The following is a 27,384-nucleotide window of genomic DNA, read 5'->3' on the forward strand; positions in this document are numbered from 1 at the left end:
AATGAATCTTGCCTTTTCTCACGATAGTTGATTTCTGCACGAGAGCTGAGTCCAAAATGGCTGCGCCCTTGGCTGGAAAAACGCTTTTCAGGAATTTCTTTGCTTTATCGAGAAAATCTTTTCACTTACAAAAGGTATTACTTTTTCCTAAGTATCTCTTGCTCTCTACATCACACATAGATGGTTTTTAGCCTCATTGGTTGCCGTACATCGTGTGACAACGTTGGGTTTTTGAAAGAACAGTGGATAGTTTTTTGGTGGGGAGGGGGGTTGGCAGTGTACTTTGTAGGGTAAAAATATAATTTGATAGCCATAACAACTGCAACGGACAGCGTGTTATAGAGACATTTGAATCTACGTTTGGTTCAACTGAGTCGTAAACAGAATGGACTGAAATATTGCGTTTTCGACATTTATAAATTATCTTGTTCACCATTCCGAGTACTAGTATGCATGCCCACAGTCAAGGGGGGGTGAAGGCCCCTAATTAAGACACAAACGAAACCCATCTAGACATTGTTATACAAATTGGGACAACGGTCGATACTAGAACTGTTTACAAGCCGGGCCTTCACCTTTGACCATGCGCATGCATACTCGCAATGGTGAAGGACATAAGTTATAAATGTCGAAAACACAATATTTCAGTCCATTCTGGGGTTTTTTAGCGAGAGATAAATGTTTATCTTTTTGATGTGCTTCTTCATGGAACAGGCAACAGTATGTACCGGTAGTAGAGCCTACAGCGAAGGAGGCGGACTTCTGTCCAGTCTGTTTGGAGGGTCAGGTGACAAGGAGCTGGCAGCAGCTGAACAGGAGGCTCTGGACGTTCTGTCACAGAGGTGGGTTCAGTTAACTCTCAACTGATCACATTTATCTGGTCAATGTCTGTTACTTTATTTGAACACTTTTCCGTTTACCATAATGGGGGGCTCCTCGACCTTTGATAGGGCTATTGTATAAGACTGCAAGCAAGAAAAACCCTCCAACAGTCCCCATGGCTAAGATAAACCCAACAAGTACATGTTTGTAATCACCCTTCATATATGCAGATTAGTTTGTTCATTTGCATAACTTCTAGATTGCCTTTAGCCAGTTAGGTGTAATATGTCACTTTTGTACAGTGGGTACAAGCTGCATACGACTAGACTTAGGCTTGATCCACTCACACTGGATGGACCTCTATATATGGCCTCCGTCAGTCCGTATTGACCATGGTAAAATCCTAATTCGCAACAGCCCTACAGCATCGACTATGGCTAAACAGCCCTATACGAGAATGGCAGTCTCTGCCACAAAAATCACATCTGTAAGCTGACTCAGTTCTGTTGTAAAGCTCTTTTCTGCGGATCCGCTTTTCTTCTGCGCTGTGCATCAGTCTGACTTCTCCTGATTTGAGCTGTCTGAACAGTGTGCATGGACCTCTACACTTATTGATAATGGAGTTGGGTTCTCTAACATGCCTGAGGTTGTTGTGTAGCCTAGTATTCAGTTATTTCTTGTCTCTAGACCCACAAGAAAGTCCAGAGCTTATCAGCCACCACCCGACCTACAGGAGAGATTGGAAGGCATGGCAGCAGAAATCCGAGGAGGACCAACAGAAAACTGGAGAAATGTCAGTGTTGAAAACATCAGCACCAAATTCCAGGTACATTTTGGTTCTTTCTGAAAAAAAAAACAGGGTATCATATAGATAAGGAATTCAGTACCTTCTCTTTAACCTACTTGCTATCTTCAACGTTCAAGTGATTTGAATTTTGTGATGTTATATGTAATCTATGGATATACCTTTCCTTGGTATTACAGCTGTATGTTCTTTGTATTCAATATTTGTATGTCAGCTGTTATCTTTAACTGTGGTGAGGGGATATGAGCTTAGTCACATTTGGGACTGCTTCCTTCCCACTGTAGCTCCACCTAGCAGTGGGAAGTAGAACTAGTCAGATAGTAATGCCCTGAGGATAGCAGGACTACCAAAACATTAGCAGGTAATTAGTACTGGTTGTAACTTGTATACAAAGAACCTTGATATCCAGCTAGTCTTGTCTAACTGACTTATGGGTTTGTGATTTTTTTTCCACAGGTTTTATCAAGATGCTACAAGGAGTTTGGCCATGAAGTTCCAAATGCTGAGCTGGCAAACATGAAAACCTTTCAAGACGTACTGGAATTCTACAAAACAGCAGTAGTAGACAATGATGTTTACAATCAGCTGATTGAAAAAGACCTTCCCCCAAATGTCAATATCCAATGGGATGCCTATGATCATTTAGTAAAGAAAGATTCATAATAGGTGTCCGCTTCTTGTAAAAAAAAAACTGTTTGAACTGAAACACTGGTAATTATTTTGTCTTTTCAGGATGTTTTTCTCTAAGCTACTTAAATCATGAAAGATATTCCAGATATTCACATATTAAAGATAGTATTGTATGAATAAAGACTTGTTATTCATACACAGGTACATGTAAGTCCAGAACATCTATCCTACCTTCTGTTCATCAAAACATTTGGAACTTTTGAGTGCTTTATTGTGCCAGTCTATGTTTACAGATTGAAATAAACAGTTTGAAAGGAGTCTTCAACCTTCATTTTTCTTAAATTTTTAACTATCAACAGGGGACACATACTGCTGGAGAATAATGCATTTACTTTTGATTGTTCAAGTACAAATTGGGTACAAAATCGGAATATCACGAGGCAAGATATAGGACCTTGATTATATATCTTATGTGAAAATAACACAGATGTAATGTGGCTTTGAAACCATTATCTATAGGCGGCCAGTATGGTAATCTCAATGCAAATCAAAAATGAACCTTAGTTTATCACTCATAAATTTAGTAAACTGGCATCAGTAGAGTGGTAATGACTTACATAAATAACATTATTGAACAGCAAGCAATACACAAGACATGGAAAGGCTATGAAATGAAAGAACATCTCGCTTGCAACAACATAATGTAAGACTTGTACAGTTGTCAATATTGAAACTACAAATAAAGTTTATACAACGTACATAGGGTTCAATAATAGCAATAGCAATCTGTTTCAAATAAACAAGAGCCCTGACCAGCATAATCACCTGGAACATCTACATAAAGACTATTACATGTTCAGGCTATCCCAGGCCCACAAAAGCGCCAACAATTTGAGGTATCTTTACCTGGAGCTGCCATGCTAATATGTCACTCAATAGACAGAGTTACAAAATTTTCTATTGACTGTCAGTACTGCATATCAAAATTCAATCTTTGTGATACTTGTGAAAATATCTTCTTATGTAAATTACATTTATTGAAATGCAGAATGAGTTATGTACATTTGGAATGTTCACATTTGATGTTGAGAAGTAGACACAGCTGAACATTGCCAGAACTTGGACCAAACAAGCACATCTGAAAACAGAATGTGAAAATGGAACATTGCTAATGTTACCAATCATACAATGGAAACATCAGTTAATACTTAAGTTCCTATGAGATAAAAGTGCAATAAACATCTAAAATATAGGTAGAGGTGCATTGAGAATTCCATCAGTGCTGAGACTTGAATATACCAACAAATATACTGTACAGAATCAATAATTACAAACATAATCTAACCATTACATTTAACATTACAAGAAAGTACTTAATAAAGAGTGTTTAAACTAAGTTTCCTTCCATAAACATCAACTGAATATCATTAAACAAATATCATGTGGCATAACGTCTGTATGTATTTTGGCACCAATGTGCAATTGAGAAAAAGACCTTTAAAAATACAGTATACAAATTATTATAAAAGCATGGTGAAGTGACAGCAGAGAGTGCAAGAAGTCTACCCTACTTTCTGTTCCTATTTGAATATTGCCTCTAAATTCTTATAAATGTTTTTGTATTGCCATCACCTATTTCTTCTGGGTATCTCCTCTATGTGTTTTGGTGTATTTATTTTTATTCATCTGACTATGTCTGTGGAGAAAGAGATGACATCATTGAAATCTTCTTCCACATCTGTGACACATTCAGCCATTTTCATTGGTGAAATCTTAGTCCTCATATTTCCCCATTTTGTTCTCCATTTTCTGCTGCTTCTTCCTCAGCCTCTTCCTTAACCTCTTCTGTCATCTGTAGGAGACAAATTTTGTTTATTTCCAGATAGCAAGCAGATTCATCTTTACTTCATTGTTTCCTAATTGTCCACTGTTAATTCAATTATATTAAACACCCACACCACCAATGGTAAATGAGCATACAGACATCCCAATTAGTAAGGAAAGAAGCCATGTAAACCAGAAAAGTATTTGTGTAAAGAGTAAATAGAAGGTGCATGATATTTTGTTACAACTTGCTTCAAGCATTATTTATACAGCATACAAGCTACATTGGTGTTTTCAGTCACTACTGTCTACTAAAGCAGCTAACAAAACACTACTTTTATTACATCTACCCTGGGCTCCTAACGATATGACCAATAATGTCAACAGACATATAGTTTGGAGCCCAGGCTTGTAAAAATCACCATAAAGTCAGACCCTAACCTCCAGTTTAGTATAGGTGCTGCTCAGAGTGCTTGTGTCTGAAAAGACAAAGGAAACCACCCTTCACCATTAAGATGCATTCCTACATGCAAACATATCTGCTACTCTCCAAGCAGAGGTTGGTGGGGAAGATTGTCACCGTTTTATTATATGCCTCGTTTTTTTGTCCGCTCGCCCCACCAACCTCTGCTCCACGTCGCGGGCTCAAAGGCTATTAACAGCTAATCGTTGCCTTATCAAACTTCACTTACCGTGTAGGTGTGAATTACGACCATAGAAACCTACATTGTACCCTCAGCCTATATCCCGTTGCCGTTACAGGAGAGTTTCTGTTACCTAAGTTTGAATTTCCAACTGCTTTCTGCAACATGGATGGCAGAGTTCTTGAGATATTGGGGGACTTGAAGCCCCAAAAGCCATCAGACTGCATTGTGGCGGCTTTTAAATAAATCAAAGGGAAGAATGTTTTCGCCGAGGAATGCTGACAGAGACGGGAAAGTCCCTTGTTCTGGGTGCGCCACTGTGTCTTACATAACAACAAAAACGTTGTGAGCTACGAGCCCTGAGTCAGTTATCAGGTCAATTATTTTGAACAATCTGTCTTTTGTTTATATCACTTCCGATTCATACGAGTTCTTGTGTTTACATAGCCAAGCCGACCGAAGTGAGTTGCACGTGCGGCGATCGTAAAGGGGGAGGGGGGCAGCGCCCGGTATTTTGCATTGTGGCCCTTCAAATATATGAATATATCATGCAAAATTGTCATCGGCTTTGAAATAACCTACCTTTACTTTGTCTTTTAACATTTTGATGCCAATAGTATACTGTTGGCCGTGGATATGCGATGTCCATTGTCTGTGCCGGATTTGCGGCCGTGGGTGGACCCCCAATAAAACTATTTCCGCTACCCATCCACAGCTTGCGGAAAATAGGGGCACGGGGAGGGACTTTGACACATTTCCCAAAGAACTACTCCTCCCCTTGTCCTTTGAGCCCGCGACGTGGAGCAGAGGTTGGTGGGGCGAGCGGACAAAAAAAACGAGGCATATAATAAAACGGTGACAATCTTCCCCACCAACCTCTGCTTGGAGAGTATATATCTGCCACACAACACACACACAGCAATCATGTTTTTGTATTACATGTACTATAACGTTCTATAAAAGAGCATAACACAGTTTGCACTCTTGCCACATGGCAGGTAGTCTCCTTCAAAGTAGACGAACTGCACCACAGGTAAGGTGAGAGGTGTGTTTACCTGTTTGCTTGTGTTAGGAGGCAGGGGCAGTGTGGTGTGCTCCTCTAGACTGGCAACCATCTGTCGAGACTCCTCTAACAGTCGGTGCAGCTTACTGGTCGGGGAGGCTGTTTCAAGCTACAGAAGGACCAATGAAAAACAAGTTTAGGACAGACTGTACAAGATTTTTCATCATTACTTAGTCATTTTACAAGCATCTTTCATAAATGAATACTTTTGTATCTTATTGCTTACGCTCTATATTAATTACAATTACACGTTTTTGGAGTTATGGATGTTTTGCCAAATGACAAAAACAGACATGACAAAGAAATCACTACAAACTATATCAGCAAAGTGTTTCCCTGAAGATAATTGTTGTGCACCAAAATGACAAATGCAGCAAACCATTCAGTCATTTCAGATCAAAATAACAGATTCCCCACAACTTACATCATCAACACTGAGATTGTCATTATCCGAGGACCTGTTCAGAGAGCTGTTCCCGTCTAGAGCGCTTTCGTGTCCTGGGTTCCCTCGTGTTGGTGAGGGGAGTGGTCTGATTGGACTGCTGCGGGGGGACAGCGAGGGTCTGTAGGGGGAGGAGCTTCTTCTGGGACCACTCAGTTCAAGTTCACCTCTACAAACAAAAACAAAAACAAAACATGAACAAGGTTTTTAAAGAGTGAACTGAACTAGTTCCTTTTGCAGAGGATAAATAAATGAATACATCTAATTTGCTCGGCACACAAAATGCCTTGCTGTTTTCTTTCTACAATTCATTACATCTGTTTCGCAGTCCAACCTACCCCGAGCTCCTGAGTCTGTCTTTGGAGTTGTCCAGGTTGAGTTGTAACAAGGTAATGTCTCTCTGCTGTCGTTCATATATCTGAAATAAAAACAAACAGAAATGTCACAACAGAAACAAGATCTTAAATGTACCTGCACCATTGAGTGAATTATTTTCAACCTGTATCGGGCAATTACATGTATCTCGTTTTCATGAAACATTTTGGCACAATTTCATCATCTGAAAGACATTTACAAAAGTTCCTACCTGTCTTAGACTGGCTAGCTCCTGATCTGTCCTCTCCTGTTTGGACCTCTGCAGTTCTAGTAGTTGGTCTTTCCTCTTCTCTCTTTCCGCTGAAAATCATAGTATGGAAACAGCAGTCAGATAAACCATCCCAATCTATTGCAATGGCAAAAAGTGTGTCTCTGTAACATATTCATGTTGAGAAAAGGATAAGTTACCTGACAATATCAGGTCCTTCTTGGCCGCTTCTAACTCATTCTGTGCTCTCCTGAGGTTGTCCTGTACAGCTTCTACATCTGCATGCTGTTTCGTCATCTCTTCTGTACAGAATATAGGCAAAGGAAAAAAATCAATAATGATAAAAGTGATCAAGTCACACAACAGGAAACACATCAAATAGATAAATCAATTTATGTGACAGAAGGTTCTGTGTCAAATATCTATTTTCTAAAAACAAAAATGTTCCGTGTCAAATACCCCATTTCTAAGAACTCATCTATAGCTGAAAATGTGCAGTTTTCTACAGTACCTATAGCTAAAACACAGCAGTACCTTTGAACCTGTCAATCTCTTTCCTGGACTCGGCATATTTACTCTTCCACTCTGCCAGCTCCCTCCTCAGGTTGGACTCCACTTTCTGACATTCCTGGAACGAAAATACGATAAATGACACTACATGCATATAGGTACTCCATCCATTGATAAACCATTTTAGGACTTTTAGAATTTGAAGCCCTACATGACAGCACATTGTCAGAAGCACACGCAGTCCACTAGCGGTTCACATGATGCAGAGAGTCAGCACGTCCATGCCAATCATCTCTATTACTAAGCACTTTTAAGAATCATAAAACACCAGCTGGTTGCAGGTTTTAGGCTGGATGGCAGTCAGAAACTAAGTAGAAATCAGAAGCTGATATAAAATGTACAATCAGAAAACAGCACACAATAGGCCAGAACAAAGAGTCCAGCTAAAAACCCTGCTATGGAGGCTAGTCCAGCCCTGTGACTTCTGCCCGTACACCTGTCCCTAGTCCCTACACCTACCCGACATGTGAGGTCCAGTCTCTTCAGCTTGGTGCTCATCTCAGTGATGTGTGAGGACGCCTCCATGAGATCCTTGTCCTTCAGCTGTAGGAGGGTGGCTAACTCCTGTTCACGTGCCTCCAGGTGTCCCAGGTTAGTCGAGATGTCCCGTAAGGACGTGTTCAGGCTCTCGTTCTTCTCCTGTGGACAGAAACGTGTTGTTGTTTGCTTATATGAAAACTGACATAGCTGTGGATGTCTCCCAGCTTTCATAATTAATCAAAAGTTACAACGACAAGACTCTCTACAAGAGAAAAATGCCAACCATCGCCCTATAATTTGCACAGATTTTGACCGTATATTAAAAATCACCTTACAGTCAACTCTGTGCTAGTGACCATCTCTTACGCGAGAAACCACTTTGCCATTGAAGCCACTTTTTGACAGTCATTTTTCCACTGTCAGTGATTGACCTTACAAATCCAACTCAATATAGAATGGAAAGGACATGGCAAGAAAATAGAAATCTAAAGAAAAGCAGCTAATAATTCCTCAAGAAAAGCATGTTCCAGTGACACAGTTCCACAAAGTCTAATTTGCCCCTAGCAGGTGTTGTTTGTGAAGAATCAATTTTAGTTAGTGTTTGTAGGGAACATTGTTCAAAGAACTCACATTCAGCATCTCCACCCTCATCTCAGCCTGGCTGGCTCTCTCAGACTCCTTGACCAGCTGGGCCTGTGTGCTCTCCAGCGCACATGACTTGGACTGGTCCTGGGACTCCACTACTTTAATCTGTGTGTGCATGTGTTTCAGGTCTTCTGACCGGCTCCGCAACTCTCCTGAAGAACATTTAAAGGAGTCAATTACCAACCAAGTCATACACAAAAACAAGTAGCAACCATTTCTGTGTGTAAATATGTCATTAATTTAGCAAATTTGGAGAAAATTATCCCTCTACTTTGTCAAAATGTTGATGACCATAAAATTTCAACAATACATTTTTGCTGATTTTCACAACTTACAGTGGCTCTTCACCTATGTATAGACTGTTCTGATACTGAAAGTAATCTTCTATACGATTTTTGAAACCATGCTGTCTCACAGTTTTATCCACAGCTCTAGTTTCGTTGCAAAGTCTTTCTTCAGCACCTTCCCAGGATATCATAATTCATATACTTGTATTGTAATCACAATTTGAGTATCAAAAATGACATTTTAATCCTGCACAGTACAGGTACACTACCTTCTAGTCTGGAACACCTCTGCTCGAGCGTCAGTACACGTTGTCTGTCGGCTTCCCATGAGGCCAGCTGCTTTTGGTGCGCCGATACCATGTCGTTCAGTTCCCTGTCGCGGTCTTTCAGCTCACCAATCAAAAGCTGCAGCTCTTTCCTCTGCTTCTCAATGGTGGAACGCTCCAGATCAGTCACATAATTCTAGAAGTGAAGACATGGGAGTTTACAAAAGACTTCACAAACACAAACATATGCACACACACACACTCATTACCCAGCTTATTGTCTTGATGAATGACTTGATCCTCCTCATCTTCTATATAAAGGTTTAACATTCATACACACCCACCACCGTTTTTGAAAAAGAATTAATGCCAAGAGTCTCTTCAATGACAAATGTCAAAAATGCTGACTACTTTTAATTAATTACACATGTCATAAAAATTTGTGTCTCTTTACCTGTCTAGGGGGAGATCCATTGTACATGCGGGTTGGGCTGTTGGACCTGCCCTTGGGGGGAGTTCCCCTGTTAGGACTGGGGGAGCGATAGCTGGAGGCAACAGTGGAGGGTGGGGCGGGGGAGTAGCCAAGGGGTCGTCCACCCTGGATGGGAGAAAAAAACACCTGAGTCAAGAACTGATACAGAACTTTCAGCTTCTCTTATTGGTAGAGTTCTAATTCTATTCTACAATAAAACAAAACAAAGAGACTTCATGTATTACAACAGCTGTATTATGTAAATCTTTCAGTATACATTACCAGAATATGTCACAGCTGTGGGTCCATCTATTGTTCCTCACAAGTATCAAAGTTCTAAAGCCTTTTAAAGCTGTAGGAACCTGAAAGCCAGGACGTTCTAAAGTGGCCTTCTAATAAGTTCTATCCATTACCTTTCATGGTCAACAACAAGTCAAAAGGTTCTGCTCCATGCAAACACATACAGTCAACCTTTCTACTGGTTCAACACTGAATAATTGATAAATGAGAAAACTACTATACACAAGTGAGATATTATTATTAAGTGCTGTTATCAAACAGCTCACAACTGCCCTTAGGGGACAAGCAAGCTGTCGCCTTCCCGCAAGGAAAGTAAAAACAATTCTAACATTTCATATACAGTATCACAAGTTCAATACCTTTGGTTACATGTAGTAGATTCTATGACATGCCTTTTCCAACTTTTCAATATGAAACATACCTTTGATTTTGGTGTACTTTGGTACTGTGGGTCATAGCTGGGAAGACTGTAGTGGTTTGCTGCAAGAACAAAAAAAGACAAAAAGGGTTAATAATGGTATGGCTATGACAGTATTTTTAAGAGACAGAATGTCCAAATAAATTGTCTTTTAGACTGATATAGACCAAAACATGAAGACACAAAATTGTGTTATACAATTTACTACAATAATACGGCATGTACATGATATGAAAAAAAAAAAACTCTTTATATATCTTTTACAGAAGATACTTGTGATAAGACCCATCTAATTCTTTTCATACAAGAATTCCATTCATCAAAACCAGGATCATGCAACATCTGATGCAGCAGCCCACCTGCCACAGTGTAAACAAGTATCAATTGACGGACGCCTATTGGTGGACAATGGACACAATGTAACTCATTCTCAACAAATTGTCAAACAATCTGTATAAACAAAACTTCATCCCTCCCCACCCTCCCATTTTGGGAAAGCTACGTACCACGCATCCAAACCAAGCTAAAAGTAACCTTGAAGTAGCAAACTAACACAAAAGGTGCAGTCTGGCATGAAATGGAAAATTCTGTAGAATCTATCCCTGGGCACTCATTTAGATGGTCAAAATTGAACTGATTGAGGACTAAATGAGGACACATTCTAGAAGCTTAAGGATGGTTGTGGGAATTAGTAGGCTTTGTCCTTGCTGAAATCTGAGATCTCAACTTTAGGAAACCTGAGTATAGGATAAAGAAACATGTAAACAGTGTGTCGTCCTGGCTGCCTAAACACAGATTCAAAAGAGAATGAAAAGTGGTTGGATGTTGGCCATTGTATGCCACTGTTTATAGTACACTGTGTCAAAAAAAAGGGCAATGTCGGTTTATACAGAGTTCTGATAGTGACATGGAAATAACAATGTTACCTACACTGAGAGAAAATGATGGCAACAATGTTCAAGTACACCATTCTCCAAAAAAAAAATGATTTAATACGCATACAAATAAGTATATCCTACAGTGCTTAAAGTAAAGCCAAAATAATTCTCCCAGGCTTAAGAACAACTAGACATTTTCAAATAACAACCATCGATTACTTGTCTGTTACCCAGGAGGAGATATGATACCATCCCAGCATTCCTCAATACACATCCTGCAATACACACCCACAGATGGCTGACTGTGGGCAAGAAGCATATAGGCTTTTCATGTTGCTTTTGATATTGCAGCAACTGGTGCAATTTGATCGTTAGATTTTCTTCTCTTGACTTGTCGAAAGACTTGAGTAGTCCACGAGACTGTCTGACCTTTGTAATTTGTGTACAACTTTCTAAATTGTGTCACAAACACTTGCGGAACATTGTACACATATTCACCACAAATTTTGTGTCCAAACTTGACCAAACTACAGTGTTTTTCTGAAAACACTGTTGATTGATGATATCATACTACTTGTGCATCAGAAAAACATAAATGCACCGAAAAGCACCCGTGGGAAAGTGAAGAAAATCATATTTGATATTGTTTTTGTAATAATTGTAAACAAACATAATTTTCTTTACTTTACCATGGGTGCTTTTTGGTGCATTTGGGTTTTTCTGATGCACAAACAGTATGATATCATCAATCAACAGTGTTTTCAGAAAAACACTGTAGTCTGGTCAAGTTTGGACACAAAATTTGTGGTGAATATTTGTACAATGGTAAACAAGTGTTTGCGACATAATTTAGAAAGTTGTACGCAAATTACAAAGGTCAGACAGTCTCATGGACTAATCAAGTCTTTTGACAATTCAAGAGAAGAAAATCTAACGATCAAATTGCACCAGTTCTTGCAATATCAAAAGCAACATGACAAGTCTATATGATTCTTGCCCACAGTCAGCCATCTGTGGGTGTGTATTGCAGGATGTGTATTGAAGAATCATGGGTTACCAGTTGTATCAAAAATTCAGCAGTACAAGTTGTAGAACAAAGACAGAACAAGAGAAAGCTGTTACCTATATTGACATACACCATTCGGAACTGGTTACAGCGCACATTGCAGACGTTACGGTCCATGTTTCCACCAACACTCGCAGGGAAACGAGAGGAGCTCCAACAAACGTTACAATGTTACCGCCAGAAATGTATCGACAGTGTCCCAAACAGCTGTAACCCACGCTGAGCGGTTACGGCTACTTGCTCCATTGATTGCTTTAGAATGCAAACCAATCATTGTGCGCTTTCACCCCCTGTAAATATATCCTACAGGCTGTTCTTATGCAGATCACCATGTTTATGCAAATTAAAATGAGAGGGAAGCAACTTGTCTTCCATACCATTAGCAACACTTATGGCAACCTTTGTGTCCACCACAAAGGGATCTTTTTGCTTCACTGGTCTTCTAAACTACGATATTTGAGCTTGAAAATGTTAATCAATTCAAGTGTAGCACAGAATGTATACACGGCAAGTCAGTGCAATTGTTCCTATTGTTTTTTCAGAAGAGAAAAAAATGTACAAAGAAAATTAGAAAGTACAGTTTGGCCTGCAAAGAACGAATTCTTCTTTTTTTTCTATACAATTTTGTGCTTATTTTAGCACAAAGCATTGTGAGGTTTGTCATTCAGGGATGGAAATAAATCTTTACTCTGTTACATGCAAAATCTTTTAATTCAATCAATCACTTCAAGTTTCATAGTTAAACATGAAAAGCTGTACTTGCATATTGGACTAGAACTAAGAAGAAATATCAAATACTACCGGTAGTAGTGGATCCTATTGATCAATGCTAATATAAAGCTTTGTAGCTACATGTGGTGCGCAAGCTCCCCCTGTTGGTTTACCACTGATTAACACATAGCAAAGGTTACTAATCTCCAAGCAGAAGTAGAAAGGCAAAATCGTAATGTCTCAGTACCGGGAGCACTGGGCTTTTTTACCCCAGTGGCCAATGGATATAGTCTTTGTCGACATAATGATTTTGCCACCAGAAGATCTGCTTGGAGATTAAAAGTTTGTCACAGCTTAACATACATGAAGTGATTGGATCAGTCATGGGGTCACAGTACCCACCTGCATTCTACAGATTATAAAAATAATGAAACTACAATGTTACAGGCTGGAGAACTTTGAGCTATCATATGTGTTATACTAGTATATGGCCTCCATCGCTCAATATTGACCATGCTAAAATCCTAATTCACATCAAAACTTTTTGAGCTCAATTTTTAGACAGGACTCTTTTAGAGTGGGTACTCGCGGTAATACAGGAACAAGACCTCAACCCTACAGCTTCGGCCATGTATGCGTTAGATCATTGCAAACAGACAAGCAATTACCAATACCTGCACTGTCAGATAGAATTTACAGCTTCTTTGTAATTATATAGGCTGCTTTGAAAATGCAGTTTCAGGGGAAAGATGAGAACTGTTCCCAATGGTAACTGGGCTAGTTTTGTCATGGCTCACATGTATAACACAAACACACTGGTGTCCATTTCCCTGTTCTGTGGTCAAGCCCTGATTTGCCCTGGGATTAGTATCAAGTAGGCTGTCCAGGGTGCTTTTCTATGTCTTATTCCAAAACAAACAGGACACACCAAGAATGTAGGACTGGGTACCATAGCTATAGGATGATATAAGATGACAGAGTTGCAAGTAGACATCCTTAGGATGATATAATATCATCCCAGCCAGTCCATACTTTCAGTTTCAACACTATTAAAATATCAGCTGGCAAAGCTACTTTGCATAGGACTTCATCTGAGATGGTAGAATTCATTACAATCTATAGCAAATTCGACAACATTTGCAAATCATATATTTTATGTTCTGCAAACAATTAAAGAGTGAATATAGAAACGTATACGTAACCATTTTACAGGAAGAATTGTAAGTACCTCTGACAACAGTGCCATCTGTGCTCCTGTTCCTGGTGCCGATGTAGTCTTTCCGCCCGCTAAACGGCGAGCCTCGAGCAGGTGAAGTGGGGGCGTGGTCCATCTTTGGTCCGATGATAAGTATGGGAAGAAATAACAGTCCGGTTAGCGGTTACTATGGATGCACTAAAGTCTAATGACTGAGCTTCATAAATGTGTTTGGGATGACTTCTTATTGGGTTTGCTCTTAGTAATAGTTAATGATTGGAGATCTTGGTGATTCTGGAGTGGCAAGTAAACAATATTAGGAATTTCTGGAAGATTTATCCTAAACCATTCTTCCAGAATAACACCTGTTTGGTCAACCAGAAAGTAAATTGACATCTCTGTTCGTGTTCCATGTTGAAATAGGCAATTATAAGTAACAAAGACATGCAAATGAAGCTTAAACACAGGGCTAGCATGAGCACGCTGTAATTTGACTTGAAATGGTGGTATAGTATAATTATATAATATATATATACAAAACAGAGCATCTGTTGAATATACTTTTATCAGGTGATGCAAAATCGCAGTTCGTATCTACTTGGCATTTTTGTGCTTCCCAGCAGATTAATTGTTGGTTGTTTTTTGGTGTCCTGGTGGAGTTTGGAAAGCAGCAAAATATGGGGAGGTGTTCATGTCATAATTTATCTACAGAAAGAATAAAACGTAAATTTGTCACAAGGAATCCTCTTACTTTGTTCAAAACGACATGGTAAATGCTTTGAGGAAAATCAAGTCTTTTGAAAGACAAGAATGAAACTGCGTCTACAACGATCAGTGCTGAAGTTTTGAAAACAAACTTTGATCAGACCGACAGCATCGACCGACAGCTGTACAGTACAGACGACTTTTTTGCCACTTGCGATCCAAGCGACTTTTTAGACTGCAAACAATCGCATATTTTCACAACCTGTACAGTTGTCTAAGAACTAAACAGAAGGCTACTGACAGACTGACACTTTCTACTCACCCCTCAAGCAATACCAGCGGCCAGGAGTCCGTTCTTAAGGGTTGAAATCCTGACTAAGTACACACAAACACAACAGTCACCGCTGGGAAATTTGAATTTGTTTGAACTCGAACGCTGGCTAGAGCGCATGCGTGGGGTCATGGCGCCTGCGCACTGAGCGTGACCTCAGGTGAGCTGAGCTCCAACCATCTTGTTACATTTTCAGAAATTTCTGGTAAGTTTTCGCCTATTTTCACTGCAAGTGAGCACTTTAACGGGAATATCTCAGCATGTGTTGTACATAAGAGTCACTCGCTCAAAATACATGAGTATAAGAAGTTATGGCGGGCTTACTGCCACAAAATACTCGCAATGAATTGCGGCATGTGAACCACGCGACGTCCATACATGATATTACATGCAGTCATGTTGAAAGGGGAGGGGGGGTAGCATGCAGCAACCAGTCAAAGTAAGACACGTCATGTTACAGCAAAACAATCTGAGTGATAACGTTTGTGTTCCTCAGTTCTTTTGCGTGACAGATAACCGTTACAATAATAGTTGACTTACGTTTAGTTTTATTTTCGTAAAACAATCAACATCATTGTCAAAAATTTACAAAGCGTGAGTATAATATTTTCACATCTATTCATGTTTCAAAAATATAGATTATGGCAAGGAGATGTCATTGTGAATGCAAAAATGTGTATTTAGATGGAACACTCACCATGCAACTATACCACCAACCGTTCACATAATGATATATCACTAATTTACCTATACAAGTAACGTTACATGCACATCACACCATATGTTAGTGTTATGCAAAGGATTGTGCACAAAATTCGGTCCTTATAGCAGTTGAGGTGTTGCATTTTTTAAAGAATGCACAACACGTCATGCTATCAGCTGCATATTCTGTGCATAATTTTGCAATTGTCTTGATTATTTCTAAACCAATTAAAATAATTTATGCCTTGTTACATCCCAGCCTTCTTTCCATGCAGTTTTCTATTCAAATGTTCAAAGTGGGTCATGTAATGGAAAATACAATTCCAAATAATTCAGAAATGTCATGAGAAATCCCAGTGAAAGACAAATGTTGCCAAATGAAGTCAACTGTGGTAATCTTGGTAAGGACAGAAGCACTTTGATTTGCTGGAAGACTATGTGTACCTTTATTCTGTCCAATGTGCCTCTTGTCAAACTTTCCCTTCATGCTGTTTGTCATGGTTGCTCGCCTTTTGACGTCAAATACTGAGAGAATCTTGTGGCCTGTTCTTGCAGATGGTTGGCTGAACTCGGCTGGAAATTACGAGGTGATCAATCCTGGATTTTGCATTTACCCGGTGGACTGGTTTTGACAAAGCTTCCCCAGCCATGGCCTCTGGCAAGATGCCTGCTGACACCGCCCGCCTTCCCAGGATTGAAATGCTACTGTACTTCTTGGGATTCTGTGGTCCAGCTTTCTATTCCATCTATGTGGTCTATCTTTTATCAAAGGAGATGGAAAACACACTCTTTGAGGATCTAGAGTTGGACCACTCGAGCTTCCTGCCATTCCTAGGAAGAAAGAAGGATATCGCAGACTTTGAGTGGGTGTTCTGGCAGACACACTTCAAGGAAGGACTTGTGTTTTGTTTTGCTGGCCATATAGTGGTCAGTAGGCTAATGTCAATGTTCCTTTCAAAATACAGAAGAGAAGCGTACTTAGCCTACAGTTTCTTATGCCTATACTTTGTACTTGGGTGGAAGCCCCTAGTTGTGCTTCTTGCTCATTGTATGGTGTTTTACGCTGCAGCATTGTTGCGGTCTGCACTCCTGTGTTGGGGCGTGGGAATATTTATTGTGGCCACACTCAACTCCAGCCTGTTCAAAGTTCTTCAGTTCACATTATCAGGACAGGACGAGAGCACGTACTATCTACTACTTTTCACCGCGGCGATGTCAATTCTCCGACAGCTCAGCTTCAGCCTGGAAGTGTGCAAACTTCGAAAGGACCAAAAGGCATATTCTCTGATCGACTTTCTTTCGTTCAACTTCTACATTCCCTTGTTCTTCAATGGCCCCTTGATCACGTACAACACATTCCACGAGTACGCTAGACACCCCATCCCATTGGACAAGACTCGCCTGGAACGCATTGTGTGGTGCATGTGCCGTGTAGCGATATGGGCCGTCATCACCGAGGCTGCATATCATCTGCTGTACTTTTGTGAACTTGAACAACAAATATCTATCCTGGAAAACCTCCCCTTGATGGAAATAACTGGGATAGGGTACCTTCACGTGCAATTCTTCCATGTCAAATACATGGTTCTGTATGGGTTCTCATCAACCATCACCATGTTGGACGGAATCGAACCTTCGATGTTCCCACGATGTGTCAGTGCCCTGTACACCTTCACGGCGATGTGGAGGTACTTTGACAATGGCCTGCACACCTTCCTGGTCAGGTACATCTACATCCCGCTGGGCGGATCACACAAGGGCACCGTACGTCAGCTGCTGGCATCTGCGGCCTGTTTCGGGATGGTGTGCTACTGGCACGGGGGACAGTACTACCTTATCACATGGGCTCTTCTCAACTGGGCAGGCATCGTTTTGGAATCTATAGGCGCCATTGTTGCAAAGACGGCCACAGTACAACATTATACAAGCCAACTGTCGGGGCAGAATCAGAGGCGGTTGAAAGCGCTGTGTAACGCACCCATCCTGGCCTTCCTCATCCTGTTCAACTTGGTCTTCCTGGGAGGAACCAGTGCCGGTTACGTGTACTTTGATAAGTTTTTCATTTCGGGCTTCCCCTTTACCACAATAACACTCCTGGCTTCCATGTACTGTTCAGTTCAGCTGACTCTAACCTTTGAAAAAGTGCTGTATAGCAAGAGGAAGATAAAGTAGTATTTTTGTTTTCTAATACTTATAGTGATGTCATTAGGTTGCAATTGCAGACAGAAATATTCTGTTTTGCTATGTAAAGTGAGAACTGTATACCAGACTGCCTTGTCAGGACTATAGATATTATATAATGAAAATGAAACATGCTTCTCTTGAATCGGATATAGATATAACCTGGGGTGTGCAGGAAGAATGGCAATTTACTTGTTTTTTGTTGTACTATATGCCACGAGTCTTCAATTAAGAAATTAGTACAATAATTGTATATTGTATTATATTATATTGTATTACATTGTATATGGGACCAGTATGTGCTTTGTCAAAACTTTTTCATGATCAATTTTCTGATGGGCTATTTTGTAGTTAATGATGTTCCCAAGCCCTACATGTACACACTAATTCACACTAAGGAGGTTCTAGCCTTTTTACACATACACATACATACATACATACAAACATGCATGCATGTATGTACACATACATGTATATATACACAGATGTAGTCCTTAAATTCCTACTTGTGTGATCATTCTATTCTAAGCAGATAATCATGGAAACTCATGTGCCATTAAGTTTTGAAAGTACATGATTACAAGAGTGAAGCATTAGAATAATTGCGATCAACATACATGTAGCATCAAATTCAAAAGGTCCAGTAAATGTTGATAGAATTTTAAGTAGTATATATACATGTAGACTTGACCAGTTATGCAATGTTTGCTTTTGTTTACTTCAAGCCAGAGACTTGTTAAAAATGTGCATGGAAAATGGAGTTGACGGTTGTTTACTTTAGCTTCAAAAAGACCTTTGTTATTAGCAAGTTGATCTACCTACTGTTTTGTTGATGACAGTAGTTAAACACATTACATGTTGTCATTTTGCAACAGTGCCATTTGAAAAGAAGCCAAAGTTAGCAAGCAAGGGTCTTGACTAAATTTGTAAGAATTTGTAAGACTTCTACTGTACTTATACAATCACAGATACCATCTTTGTCAAACTAAAGACATTGATCATGTATGGTGATAGCAAAACGTCCTTTATATGTGTTTCATATCAAAATCGCTATCGACATGATGTATACCAGCCAAGAGATAAGTCTTACGTTCAACTTGATAGACAATTTTAAGTAAGATAGCAATCTAGATTCTAGTAAACAGAATACCGGTACTACCTAAGAGGAGCTTAGATTAACAATATAATGATAGACAGATAGTTACATGTGCCAATTTGTATGAGTTTTTTCGTGAGGATGTTTGGCTTGTTTTCTGAATTGTCACTCAATACTTGGTGGAGGAGCTGCATAGTGCTAAATTGTAGATAATTCCTTGTTTCATTTACATCTCTCAGTTGCTGTAAATCTATAAGATCCAGGTGTTTATTGTCTGCATTGGTACATACCTATATTGTAAGAAGTCATATTTTCCTGTATTTATTAGCCTTGTTCTTTACATTTGTGTGGCATAGATAGTGCTTAATATTGCTCCTTAGTATTCAATAGATTTACTTGTATCTTTCAACAACTGTTTCTAAGCTAGAGATAGTCTGTACATCCAAAGAATATTTGCTGCAATATGTAGGTCTGCTACCTTTTAAAAGGACATGCAATACACAAGGAAATAAACATTTGTGGTGAACATTTTGTGTTTGTTTTTCTTTCGTCTTGTATTCCTTTGATTTGTTAGCAAGAAGCATACAAGTAGAAAATAAGATAAGGATGAAAGTGCCTCATGATAGTTATTGTGATCCTTTAAATTTGTGAATCTGCCAAGTTATAATCTGGAGCTTTAAGGCAGACTTGTTAACAAACATGTATTTTTTTAGGAGAAATTGTCAAATCATTCGTTCTGTTCATGAATTAAAGACCTTTGAGATTGCAATGTTGTGAAATACGTAATGAAAGAAAATTTTCTTAAGTTGGCTGCTAAATGTTTCAAATGATATAGCCTATGGAACTACACTCGCTGCTACTAGCTAGTAGTGCCTCATACTAGCAGCATTCTTGTATACACATGTGTTTTTGCAGGCTTTCTTTCTTGTGATACTTTGCACAAAACAACAACTAATCTTTTTGAAAACTTTAGATAGTCTTGGATGAAGTATTGTATGTTTCACTGTTAATTTCCTGGCACAGAGTTCTGTAATAATTTTTGTTTTTCAGGTTGGACATGGCGTCCACAGAAGAGGCAGAGGCAGGAGCAAAAGCACCAAAGAAAAATGTGTCATACCCTCTAAGGATCTTATACTGTGGAGGTATGTACTGTATAGGACCGCTGAAACATACCTCAGTCTTCATGCATATGGTTATGAATGGTTAACTTTACTGATGTTTGACTTGTAAGGAAACCTGCACTGCAGAATAGTTTTGGGTAGGGAAGCACATTTCCTTCATCAATGTAGAGTAATAATTTTTATGTTTACCCTGACAAGTTTGTCGTATGGATTCTAATACAGTACTTCCTAATTCACTCAGGATGTCAGTTTCTGTCTCATCAAAACATGTTTTCTTACGTATCTTTCTTTTGCTTCAATTTCAGAATGTACACTGCCAGTAGAGGTAAGGCTAATTTGGGCATTGATATTGGAATCATGACAAAGTACTTAGAGTGCTTTTCTAGTGACTGTAGAATGACATATTATGTTCACATTGTTGTGTAGAGGCAGACTGGCTCCTGTATAGCAGCCCCACCTACTTGTGTATATCAGTACTGCACATGATGTCTCTATGAAGCTGTATGACCTTGTTAGCCAGAGTGTCATCCTGTTTAGTTCCAGGCTCTACCTTCGTAGACCTTGACCTTGTACCCCAGTGAAAGAAAGCATATGCATGCGTTGATATCTCTTTTTTTTTAGTTTAGAGAACGTAGCAAATGTGATGCATGCATCAAAACTAATTTCAGTAGAGAAAAAAAGATAGAGTTTAAATGTACAGTACAAATAGGGCTAATGCCAAGGCCCAAGATAATCTAACTTCTTTTCCTGTGTACAAACATCTACCTACAGTACTGTGAGTACATGCCAAACAACGACAAGTGTAAAGCGTGGTTAGAGAAGAACCTGCCCTCCGAGTTTGGCAAGATATATCTCTCAGGTATGGTGAACAATATTTTTCCTGTGTTTTTTCCTCTATGTATTTCTGTAGTGTTTGTCTTTGGATCTTTGTTTCTGATAGGTTTGTTGGCATGTACTAATGAGTGTACAAATTTCTCTACAAAACGCTAATAGATTCCTCTCTTGCAGAGAAATCCCCAGAAGGAGGAGACACAGGAGAAACAGACAAGAAGGGAAGACAAAAGAGAGGTAAGTTTCTCCTAGGCAGACCTGGTCCATTTCAATTATTTGATTCTATCTGAACATCCATGTCCCTGTGGTGCAAATGGTAGGTGATCTTGGTTGGTGCCTCACCATATGGATGAGATTCTGTGGATCCAGACAGTGAAGGTTCAGGCCCAGCTCGGCATGGCTGGATGGGGTTGCATTGGTCCCTTCAGATGTAGACTTATATCCGGTAGTCACGTTTATGGGAGAGCTTCAAGTGTCAAATCTCTGCACTTAAAAGAGCCTAATACTTATCAAGAAGAGTAGGATTTGTTGAATTGATATTGAATTCAAAGGCTTTTGGTGTGTTGAGCTATGACTTCTGTAAATTTTGACAACTTTTATGTGATCGTTGTGACATGCAAGTCGTTTTCAAGTAAACCTGAACAACTTAACTAGGGATGACTCAGTGTGCTTGGCTGAAAAATATAAGCCATGGCAAGACTGCATTGCACTACTTAAAAAGTATCCTGCTTCACCTTAAAGGATAAGTGCTTCACCTTACCTTTCATTCTGCATCATAAGTAAGCTTGTTGTATTTTGCCTACCGGGTAATTAACTCTCATCACGTCCATCCAACAGGTGGCAGAGGCAACATCAAAATCAAGAAGAAGGCAGAACCCCAGGGGGTGACGATCGCACGTGTACAAAGAAACAAGAAGAAATATGTGACGAGGATACGCGGGTTAGCTACATATGGTGGGTCTACAATAATCTGTCCCTCTTTCCGTGCAACATATTGATGGAAAATTATCATCGTGGCTCTGCTTTACATCTTGACATATCCAATATCTGCTTCAGACATTCTAGTACATGTATATCAAACATGCACCCAGAATGTTTAGACATAAGTGTTTATTGCATTAAAGTGGGTTAGCATAGTGTCATGTTTTATGATGTGTATAAATTTTCATTTTCAATGTTGCAAAGAAATAGTAAAGCTGCTGTGTTTTACCTAAGGGTGGTTGTTCATGATATGATAAATACTTTTCAAACAATGAAGGATAATCTGATGATAATGTTTACTAGTCAATTTTGTGTAATTATATGTTACAGCTGTTTTCTTAGAATCACTGTTATCTTGACAAAAGAAGTGCTGAAAACATACTGCTTTTAGTGTCAGCTGTCACGAATAACAATGTTGTTCCCAGGTCTCTTAAGCCATCTGGAAAAACACGTTTGTTTTGCACGTGTGCAGGGCAATATTGTAAGACATCCGCTCGCATTTTGGCGTAGTCCTGAGTAAACAAACATGTTGACAGGAAGTTCCTTGCCAATTTGTTCTCCATTTATTGCTCAACCTTGCAATTAAGGCTAATAAAAGACCTGCCCTCTAACTGAAAAGGTGATTACCTGGTTGGGACAAAAACAAGTCTGAGGCAGATATGTTTGCCTTGCACATGTTTATTTGAACAATGGTAGCACTGGGAATGGGCTGAGCACTGCTGTCATAAGCCATCGAGTGTAGTGTAGTGTTGTGCATTACATGGTTTATATGATATTACACTACTTAAGTTATAAAAAATCTTTTCATATCATCTGAGAAAAGGGAACCCATGTGGTTATACAAATGTATGTGAAGTGTCATTGCAAAGAGTCTGTGATTTGTTGATGTATTTTGGTTACTAGAAGCAACAAGAATGCATGATTCGTGTAGTATCCATCCTTTTTATGCACTGCGGCCATAGATAATGTCTCAGATCTTAAAAGCATTGAGATTAGTAAAGTGACTTTTAGTGCTGGATGAGTGGTGTCATTTTGATCTGTGAAAGATAAGGATTGTTTGTAACAGACTTTCCTATTAAGAGTGAACAATTTTATGATATGATAAGAAAAAGCAACCAATTAATTAGGTATAAAAATACTTGCTGCAAATGTTAACAATTTTTTTTCTGTTTCATCCCACAGATATTGACCTAGAGCAGGCCAGAAAATTTTTTGCGAATAGGTTTGCCTGTGGAGCGTCCAGAACAGAGGAAGATGAGATCGTGATTCAGGGGGACGTGACAGACGACATCTTTGACGTGATCCCAGAGAAATGGCCCGAGGTCAGTATGGTCGTTATAACCTGGGTTCCAGCCGTGTTACTCTCCAAGCAGAGGTTTGGCTCAGGCTTGTTTTTGACATCTTTTTAGGGTTTTTTATCAGGCTTTATATTCTGTCAGGTTTTTTATTTGCTGGCCAAAAAAAAAAAACCTGACAAAATAAAAAGCCCGATAAAAAACACTAAAAGACGTCAAAAACAAACTGGAATGGAAGCTTTACTCGAAGAGAACAGCCAGTTGATCTGTAGGGACATCCTTAGTTGGTAATATTTACAATGTATAATTGATTATCATTTACAGTACAAACCCCAGTTCTTCCAGTGGCTAGAGTTGAGTGCGTGTGGCCTCAAATTGAAATGTGAAAAAAACTGGTGTGTCCATCAGTGACTCAATGGATGGGTGGACTGATTCCTTTTCAAATTTGTGTATCAGTATTTAAAGACATTACCTTCTTTTTGTATGTTAAATTTCTCTTAAGAAGAAATGTCTTCAGACGTTTGGAAAAAGATAAAACATTGGTTGATAGAGATAATGATACATTTATTGTAGTGTATTGTGTTAAAAGACATTTCTTTCCCCTTATTTCAGATTGATGAAGAGAACATTGATGACCTAGGAGACCAGAAGCGATAATTACATGTAGCAGCATACTGTAACAACGTTAAGTCACTTTTACATTGAAAATAGCCCTCTTATTTTCTTTTGTACACTGGTAAATCCCCTGGAACTCTCATTGTGTTATCTTTGTGTTAAAGGTCAAAGACCCTGATACATGTTATATTGCAGCTATTTCTCAGTCAGTAGAACAGTGGTTTACTGCTTAAAATGTGGTAAAAATGAAAAACATTGAAAATTGGACTTGGTCCAATATATTTTCAGCTGGTCTTTCTTCTTTGGACAGCAGTCCTAATTAGATTCAGAGATTGGTAGTGGAATCTCTCTGACCAGATTAACAGTTTGTTGTGACTGGAACTTTAAGATAAAAAGAAAGGCTTGTGCTTGGTATGTAACATTCAAAGCTCAACTCTTGTGCTATACACATGTAGTATAGTCAATGCAGTCGACCCATAATGCTAGGAAGCAAAAAATACTGGACAGTGTGAATTAAGATAAGGCCCTTCTTGACACATCAGATGAATACCACAAGAATCTCAAACATGAACCACAATAAAATTGTCGATACAGGTTGTGTGTTTACAGGTTGTGTGCTTTGTGCTTTACTTCTTTCTACAACAGAAAGTACAATGTGCTTAGTAAAGTATATTGTCCCATCTAAAGAACATATATTATTGACACCTATTTTCAACCACATTAATTTTGTTGTGGTTACTGAAAAGTGGCCATGAACGAAACATCCATACCAACTCTATTGTACCTTATCCAGTTGCTCACCTTCCAAACGATTTCTTCTTCAAATCACACTGCTATGTGTTCCATTGATAAAAATGCTGCTAATCAACTATAAACTCGTTTTTACATCACACACTTAAACTCATAGTCAATACATATACATAAACATTGCTAATGTTAGTAGTGGTATTTTCTAAAGTGGTAAGTTCTAGAATGCTACAGTAGTTTTGATTCTTGTCATTCAGATGTGCATATTACATCATTGATAATATACATGTAGTTCAGAATTTAGACAAAACAAAACATCTCTTTCAACTCTTGATTTGGATTATGCCACTTTGCAGCCTAAGGTTACAAATATCAGCCATAACCTTTCTTTATTATAACCCTGTCATGTCTGCTATTACTCTTACTCATAACATCACGTACTGCAACACTTCATTTGCATTATTCAGCCTAAGGTTACCAATATCAGCCATAATCTGTATTTTAGATTATGACTCTTATGTCTGCTATTACTCTTACTTAAAAGATTATGTATTGCTGGCACTGCCTAAAGGGTGGATACATTTTCAGAATTAATAGGAAACATGTTTCAACTACATATTACATGTTTATGAATAACAGTTATTAAAAGGAATCAACCAACTTGGAATATTTTACATTTTCGTCTTGAATATTTTCCTAAACTATGACATTTCTTTTATTTCAGTACTACATTGTGTCTAATGTGCTTGCATAATCATAAGATGATTTTCATTTATGCTACTGCTATGAAAGAGAAGATTATCAGTTTGATTTCTGTTGTTATTGCTACGTTAATATCGTTTCCACACCTTTTGGTGTATAGTGCAGTGTATAGCCCTTGGGCCACAGTTGTGCAAGCTATACAGCAGGTGGCTAGTCCACTGAGTTGTTAAGCATTTTATGTATTAATGAATTTTGAATTACCACATTTTACCAACAGCAAGTCAGAATCTGATTAGGTCACATTACTCTCAATTCAAAGATTTTAAACTTTCTTTGCCAATAGGTTTGCTTGGGAATCTTAAGAAACTTGGAATTACGAATCTATCAGGGCACATGTCCGATATCATCATCCATGTGAAATCTTTAAGTTAGTTATTTCATATTGAGGAACGTCGAAAACATACGACTTTGCATAAGGTTCTTCTTCGTCGGTTATCTCTTCATAAACGCCGGGGTCTGAGTCTGATTTGGAATCGGCACTGGGACAGCTTTTCTGATCGTGGACGTTGGTGTCAAGTTGGACAGTTTTGCCAGCTTTGTTCCTAACCAGGATCCAAAACACAACCAGGACTACACCACAGATGACAACGATTAGAGCAACAACTACAGCTGTTAGTATCCACCCTGAAAACGGGGTACCTGGCTGTGGAGATGACTTGCTAGAGTTTTGTGGCATTTCTGTCACGGACACAGAGTGTGTCCCTTTTACTAATGGAGTAAACATTTCTGATGAGACTTGAATCTGGCCGAAGGTCCGTGCTGCCACTGGGATAGTATTGGTAAGGTTAGAAATATCTTTCGCATTTGGCACTACCCCATACATCTCAGTTTGTTTAAATTTTGGTTTTGCCAGTTCAGTTGCGGTTGGTAGCGGTGACTGCGAGGACGACGTATTGACGTCAGAATGTCCTGTGGGGCAGGAATCTAGAGGACAGGTTTCTGACTGGGCTTTATTTTGGTTTACGCAGTATGGGCAGTGTGATATATTTAGTCGGAAGAGCTCCACATCGACCAGTTCAGGAGGTGTTTTACAGCGGAACAAATACGGCTGCCTTGTAAACTCGCGCAAAAGAGAATTTGTTTCAATTTCATCCAGGCAAGCCTTATAATGGCGGATGCCAGTTTTGTCAGACTGGCACTCTCGTCCAAGCCGTGCCAAGTCAATCAGCCATGCGATGTCACAGTCACAATGAAAAGGGTTCCCAGTGATTATCCCTTCGTATGGTACACGGCCGCTATAGGTAAACCCTAAATCACACCAAGACACCGCCTTCAGGTGGTTGAAAGAAAGGTCCAGCTTTTTTAGGTTGCGTAAGAAATTCCGCACGGAGAAGAGCTTGATACAGGAAAGATGATTATGAGACAGATCTAAGTCTGTCAGTCTGGGCATTTCTCTCAGACATACCCCTGGAAAATCAGTGATTGTGTTGTTTCTTAGGTTCAGTATATGCAAAAGGGGTAGATTCATGCACGGGAATGTAGTTAGGTTGTTGTTGGGAAACTGAACGTTAAACAATGTTTTGGGCAGTTCTTTAGGAAGGCTTGTTAACTCTTTGTTGTCACAGTCTATTTTTGGTATATGTTTGAGACCGTGTAAGCGACAACCCTTGGCTAGCAGTTTGGCAAGTGTTATTGTTTTGTCAGCTACAGTCAGAGATACAAACAACAAAACTAGAACCACAAGAACTTTGGGTGGGTTTAGAAGTCTAGCAGGTCTACGGTGGCGTCGCATGTCGACGGTGCGTCGCAAGATACAAACAAAAGATTTCGTGGAGAAACTAACCTCACAACTTAGTGGTTGAATCAATGATCAGTCAATGTATTTCTATATACACATTAAGCATGTACATCGATATATCAATTAAAATTTGTTTGGTCAGTGTGAGGTCGTTTACCTGGCCTGTGGAAATGTATCC

General features: G+C 39.2%; 3 protein-coding genes across 9 annotated transcripts; 2 read left to right on the top strand and 1 right to left on the bottom strand.

The window, feature by feature from the left end:
- Nucleotides 1–2: 2 nt before the first annotated feature.
- On the top strand, nucleotides 3–2,574 carry LOC136444640 (large ribosomal subunit protein mL50-like). Its single transcript, XM_066442295.1, has 4 exons — nucleotides 3–134; nucleotides 715–842; nucleotides 1,510–1,648; nucleotides 2,084–2,574. Exons 1-4 carry the CDS (start codon nucleotides 57–59, stop codon nucleotides 2,288–2,290), a joined length of 552 nt encoding a protein of 183 aa, XP_066298392.1. The 5' UTR covers nucleotides 3–56; the 3' UTR covers nucleotides 2,291–2,574.
- A 53-nt stretch (nucleotides 2,575–2,627) lies between these two features.
- Nucleotides 2,628–21,973, bottom strand: LOC136444595 (coiled-coil domain-containing protein 62-like). Of its 5 annotated transcripts, XM_066442247.1 has the most exons (15): nucleotides 21,872–21,973; nucleotides 14,135–14,237; nucleotides 10,255–10,313; nucleotides 9,516–9,659; nucleotides 9,065–9,257; nucleotides 8,494–8,660; nucleotides 7,843–8,022; nucleotides 7,348–7,441; nucleotides 7,014–7,115; nucleotides 6,817–6,905; nucleotides 6,569–6,648; nucleotides 6,213–6,399; nucleotides 5,781–5,897; nucleotides 4,523–4,560; nucleotides 2,628–4,109 (listed from the first exon to the last, which is right to left on the bottom strand). In XM_066442247.1, exons 1-14 carry the CDS (start codon nucleotides 21,896–21,898, stop codon nucleotides 4,546–4,548), a joined length of 1,557 nt encoding a protein of 518 aa, XP_066298344.1. In that variant the 5' UTR covers nucleotides 21,899–21,973; the 3' UTR covers nucleotides 2,628–4,109; nucleotides 4,523–4,545. The 5 variants fall into 5 exon arrangements, with proteins under 5 accessions (XP_066298344.1, XP_066298320.1, XP_066298328.1 ...); XM_066442223.1 differs by lacking the exon at nucleotides 4,523–4,560; XM_066442231.1 differs by lacking the exon at nucleotides 4,523–4,560 and having other exon boundaries at nucleotides 8,494–8,657; nucleotides 9,062–9,257.
- Nucleotides 15,231–24,565, top strand: LOC136444621 (density-regulated protein-like). 3 transcript variants are annotated; one of them, XM_066442275.1, is made up of 8 exons: nucleotides 15,231–15,342; nucleotides 20,167–20,258; nucleotides 20,543–20,562; nucleotides 21,009–21,096; nucleotides 21,231–21,305; nucleotides 21,906–22,022; nucleotides 23,232–23,371; nucleotides 23,957–24,565. In XM_066442275.1, exons 2-8 carry the CDS (start codon nucleotides 20,174–20,176, stop codon nucleotides 23,999–24,001), a joined length of 570 nt encoding a protein of 189 aa, XP_066298372.1. In that variant the 5' UTR covers nucleotides 15,231–15,342; nucleotides 20,167–20,173; the 3' UTR covers nucleotides 24,002–24,565. The 3 variants fall into 3 exon arrangements, with proteins under 3 accessions (XP_066298372.1, XP_066298379.1, XP_066298366.1); XM_066442282.1 differs by having other exon boundaries at nucleotides 21,246–21,305; XM_066442269.1 differs by lacking the exons at nucleotides 20,167–20,258; nucleotides 20,543–20,562; nucleotides 21,009–21,096; ... (2 more) ...; nucleotides 23,232–23,371; nucleotides 23,957–24,565 and adding an exon at nucleotides 16,395–19,642 and having other exon boundaries at nucleotides 15,247–15,342.
- The last annotated feature ends 2,819 nt before the right edge of the window (nucleotides 24,566–27,384 follow it).

The sequence above is a fragment of the Branchiostoma lanceolatum genome, chromosome 1 (assembly GCF_035083965.1).
Source record: "Branchiostoma lanceolatum isolate klBraLanc5 chromosome 1, klBraLanc5.hap2, whole genome shotgun sequence".
Taxonomy (NCBI): Eukaryota; Metazoa; Chordata; class Leptocardii; order Amphioxiformes; family Branchiostomatidae; genus Branchiostoma; species Branchiostoma lanceolatum.

Excerpts from the sequence above, each read along its gene's own strand:
- LOC136444640 (XM_066442295.1), top strand. The coding sequence starts at position 57 with ATGGCTGCGCCCTTGGCTGGAAAAACGCTTTTCAGGAATTTCTTTGCT. Across the intron at positions 135-714 it reads AATCTTTTCACTTACAAAAG|GCAACAGTATGTACCGGTAG; the intron begins GTATTACTTTTT and ends TTCATGGAACAG. Across the intron at positions 843-1,509 it reads CTGGACGTTCTGTCACAGAG|ACCCACAAGAAAGTCCAGAG; the intron begins GTGGGTTCAGTT and ends TCTTGTCTCTAG.
- LOC136444621 (XM_066442269.1), top strand. The coding sequence starts at position 16,488 with ATGGCCTCTGGCAAGATGCCTGCTGACACCGCCCGCCTTCCCAGGATT.
- LOC136444595 (XM_066442223.1), bottom strand. The coding sequence starts at position 21,898 with ATGGACGTGATGAGAGTTAATTACCCG. Across the intron at positions 8,023-8,493 it reads TGAGGGTGGAGATGCTGAAT|GAGAAGAACGAGAGCCTGAA; the intron begins GTGAGTTCTTTG and ends TTCTGTCCACAG. Across the intron at positions 6,649-6,816 it reads AGCTAGCCAGTCTAAGACAG|ATATATGAACGACAGCAGAG; the intron begins GTAGGAACTTTT and ends TTTTTATTTCAG.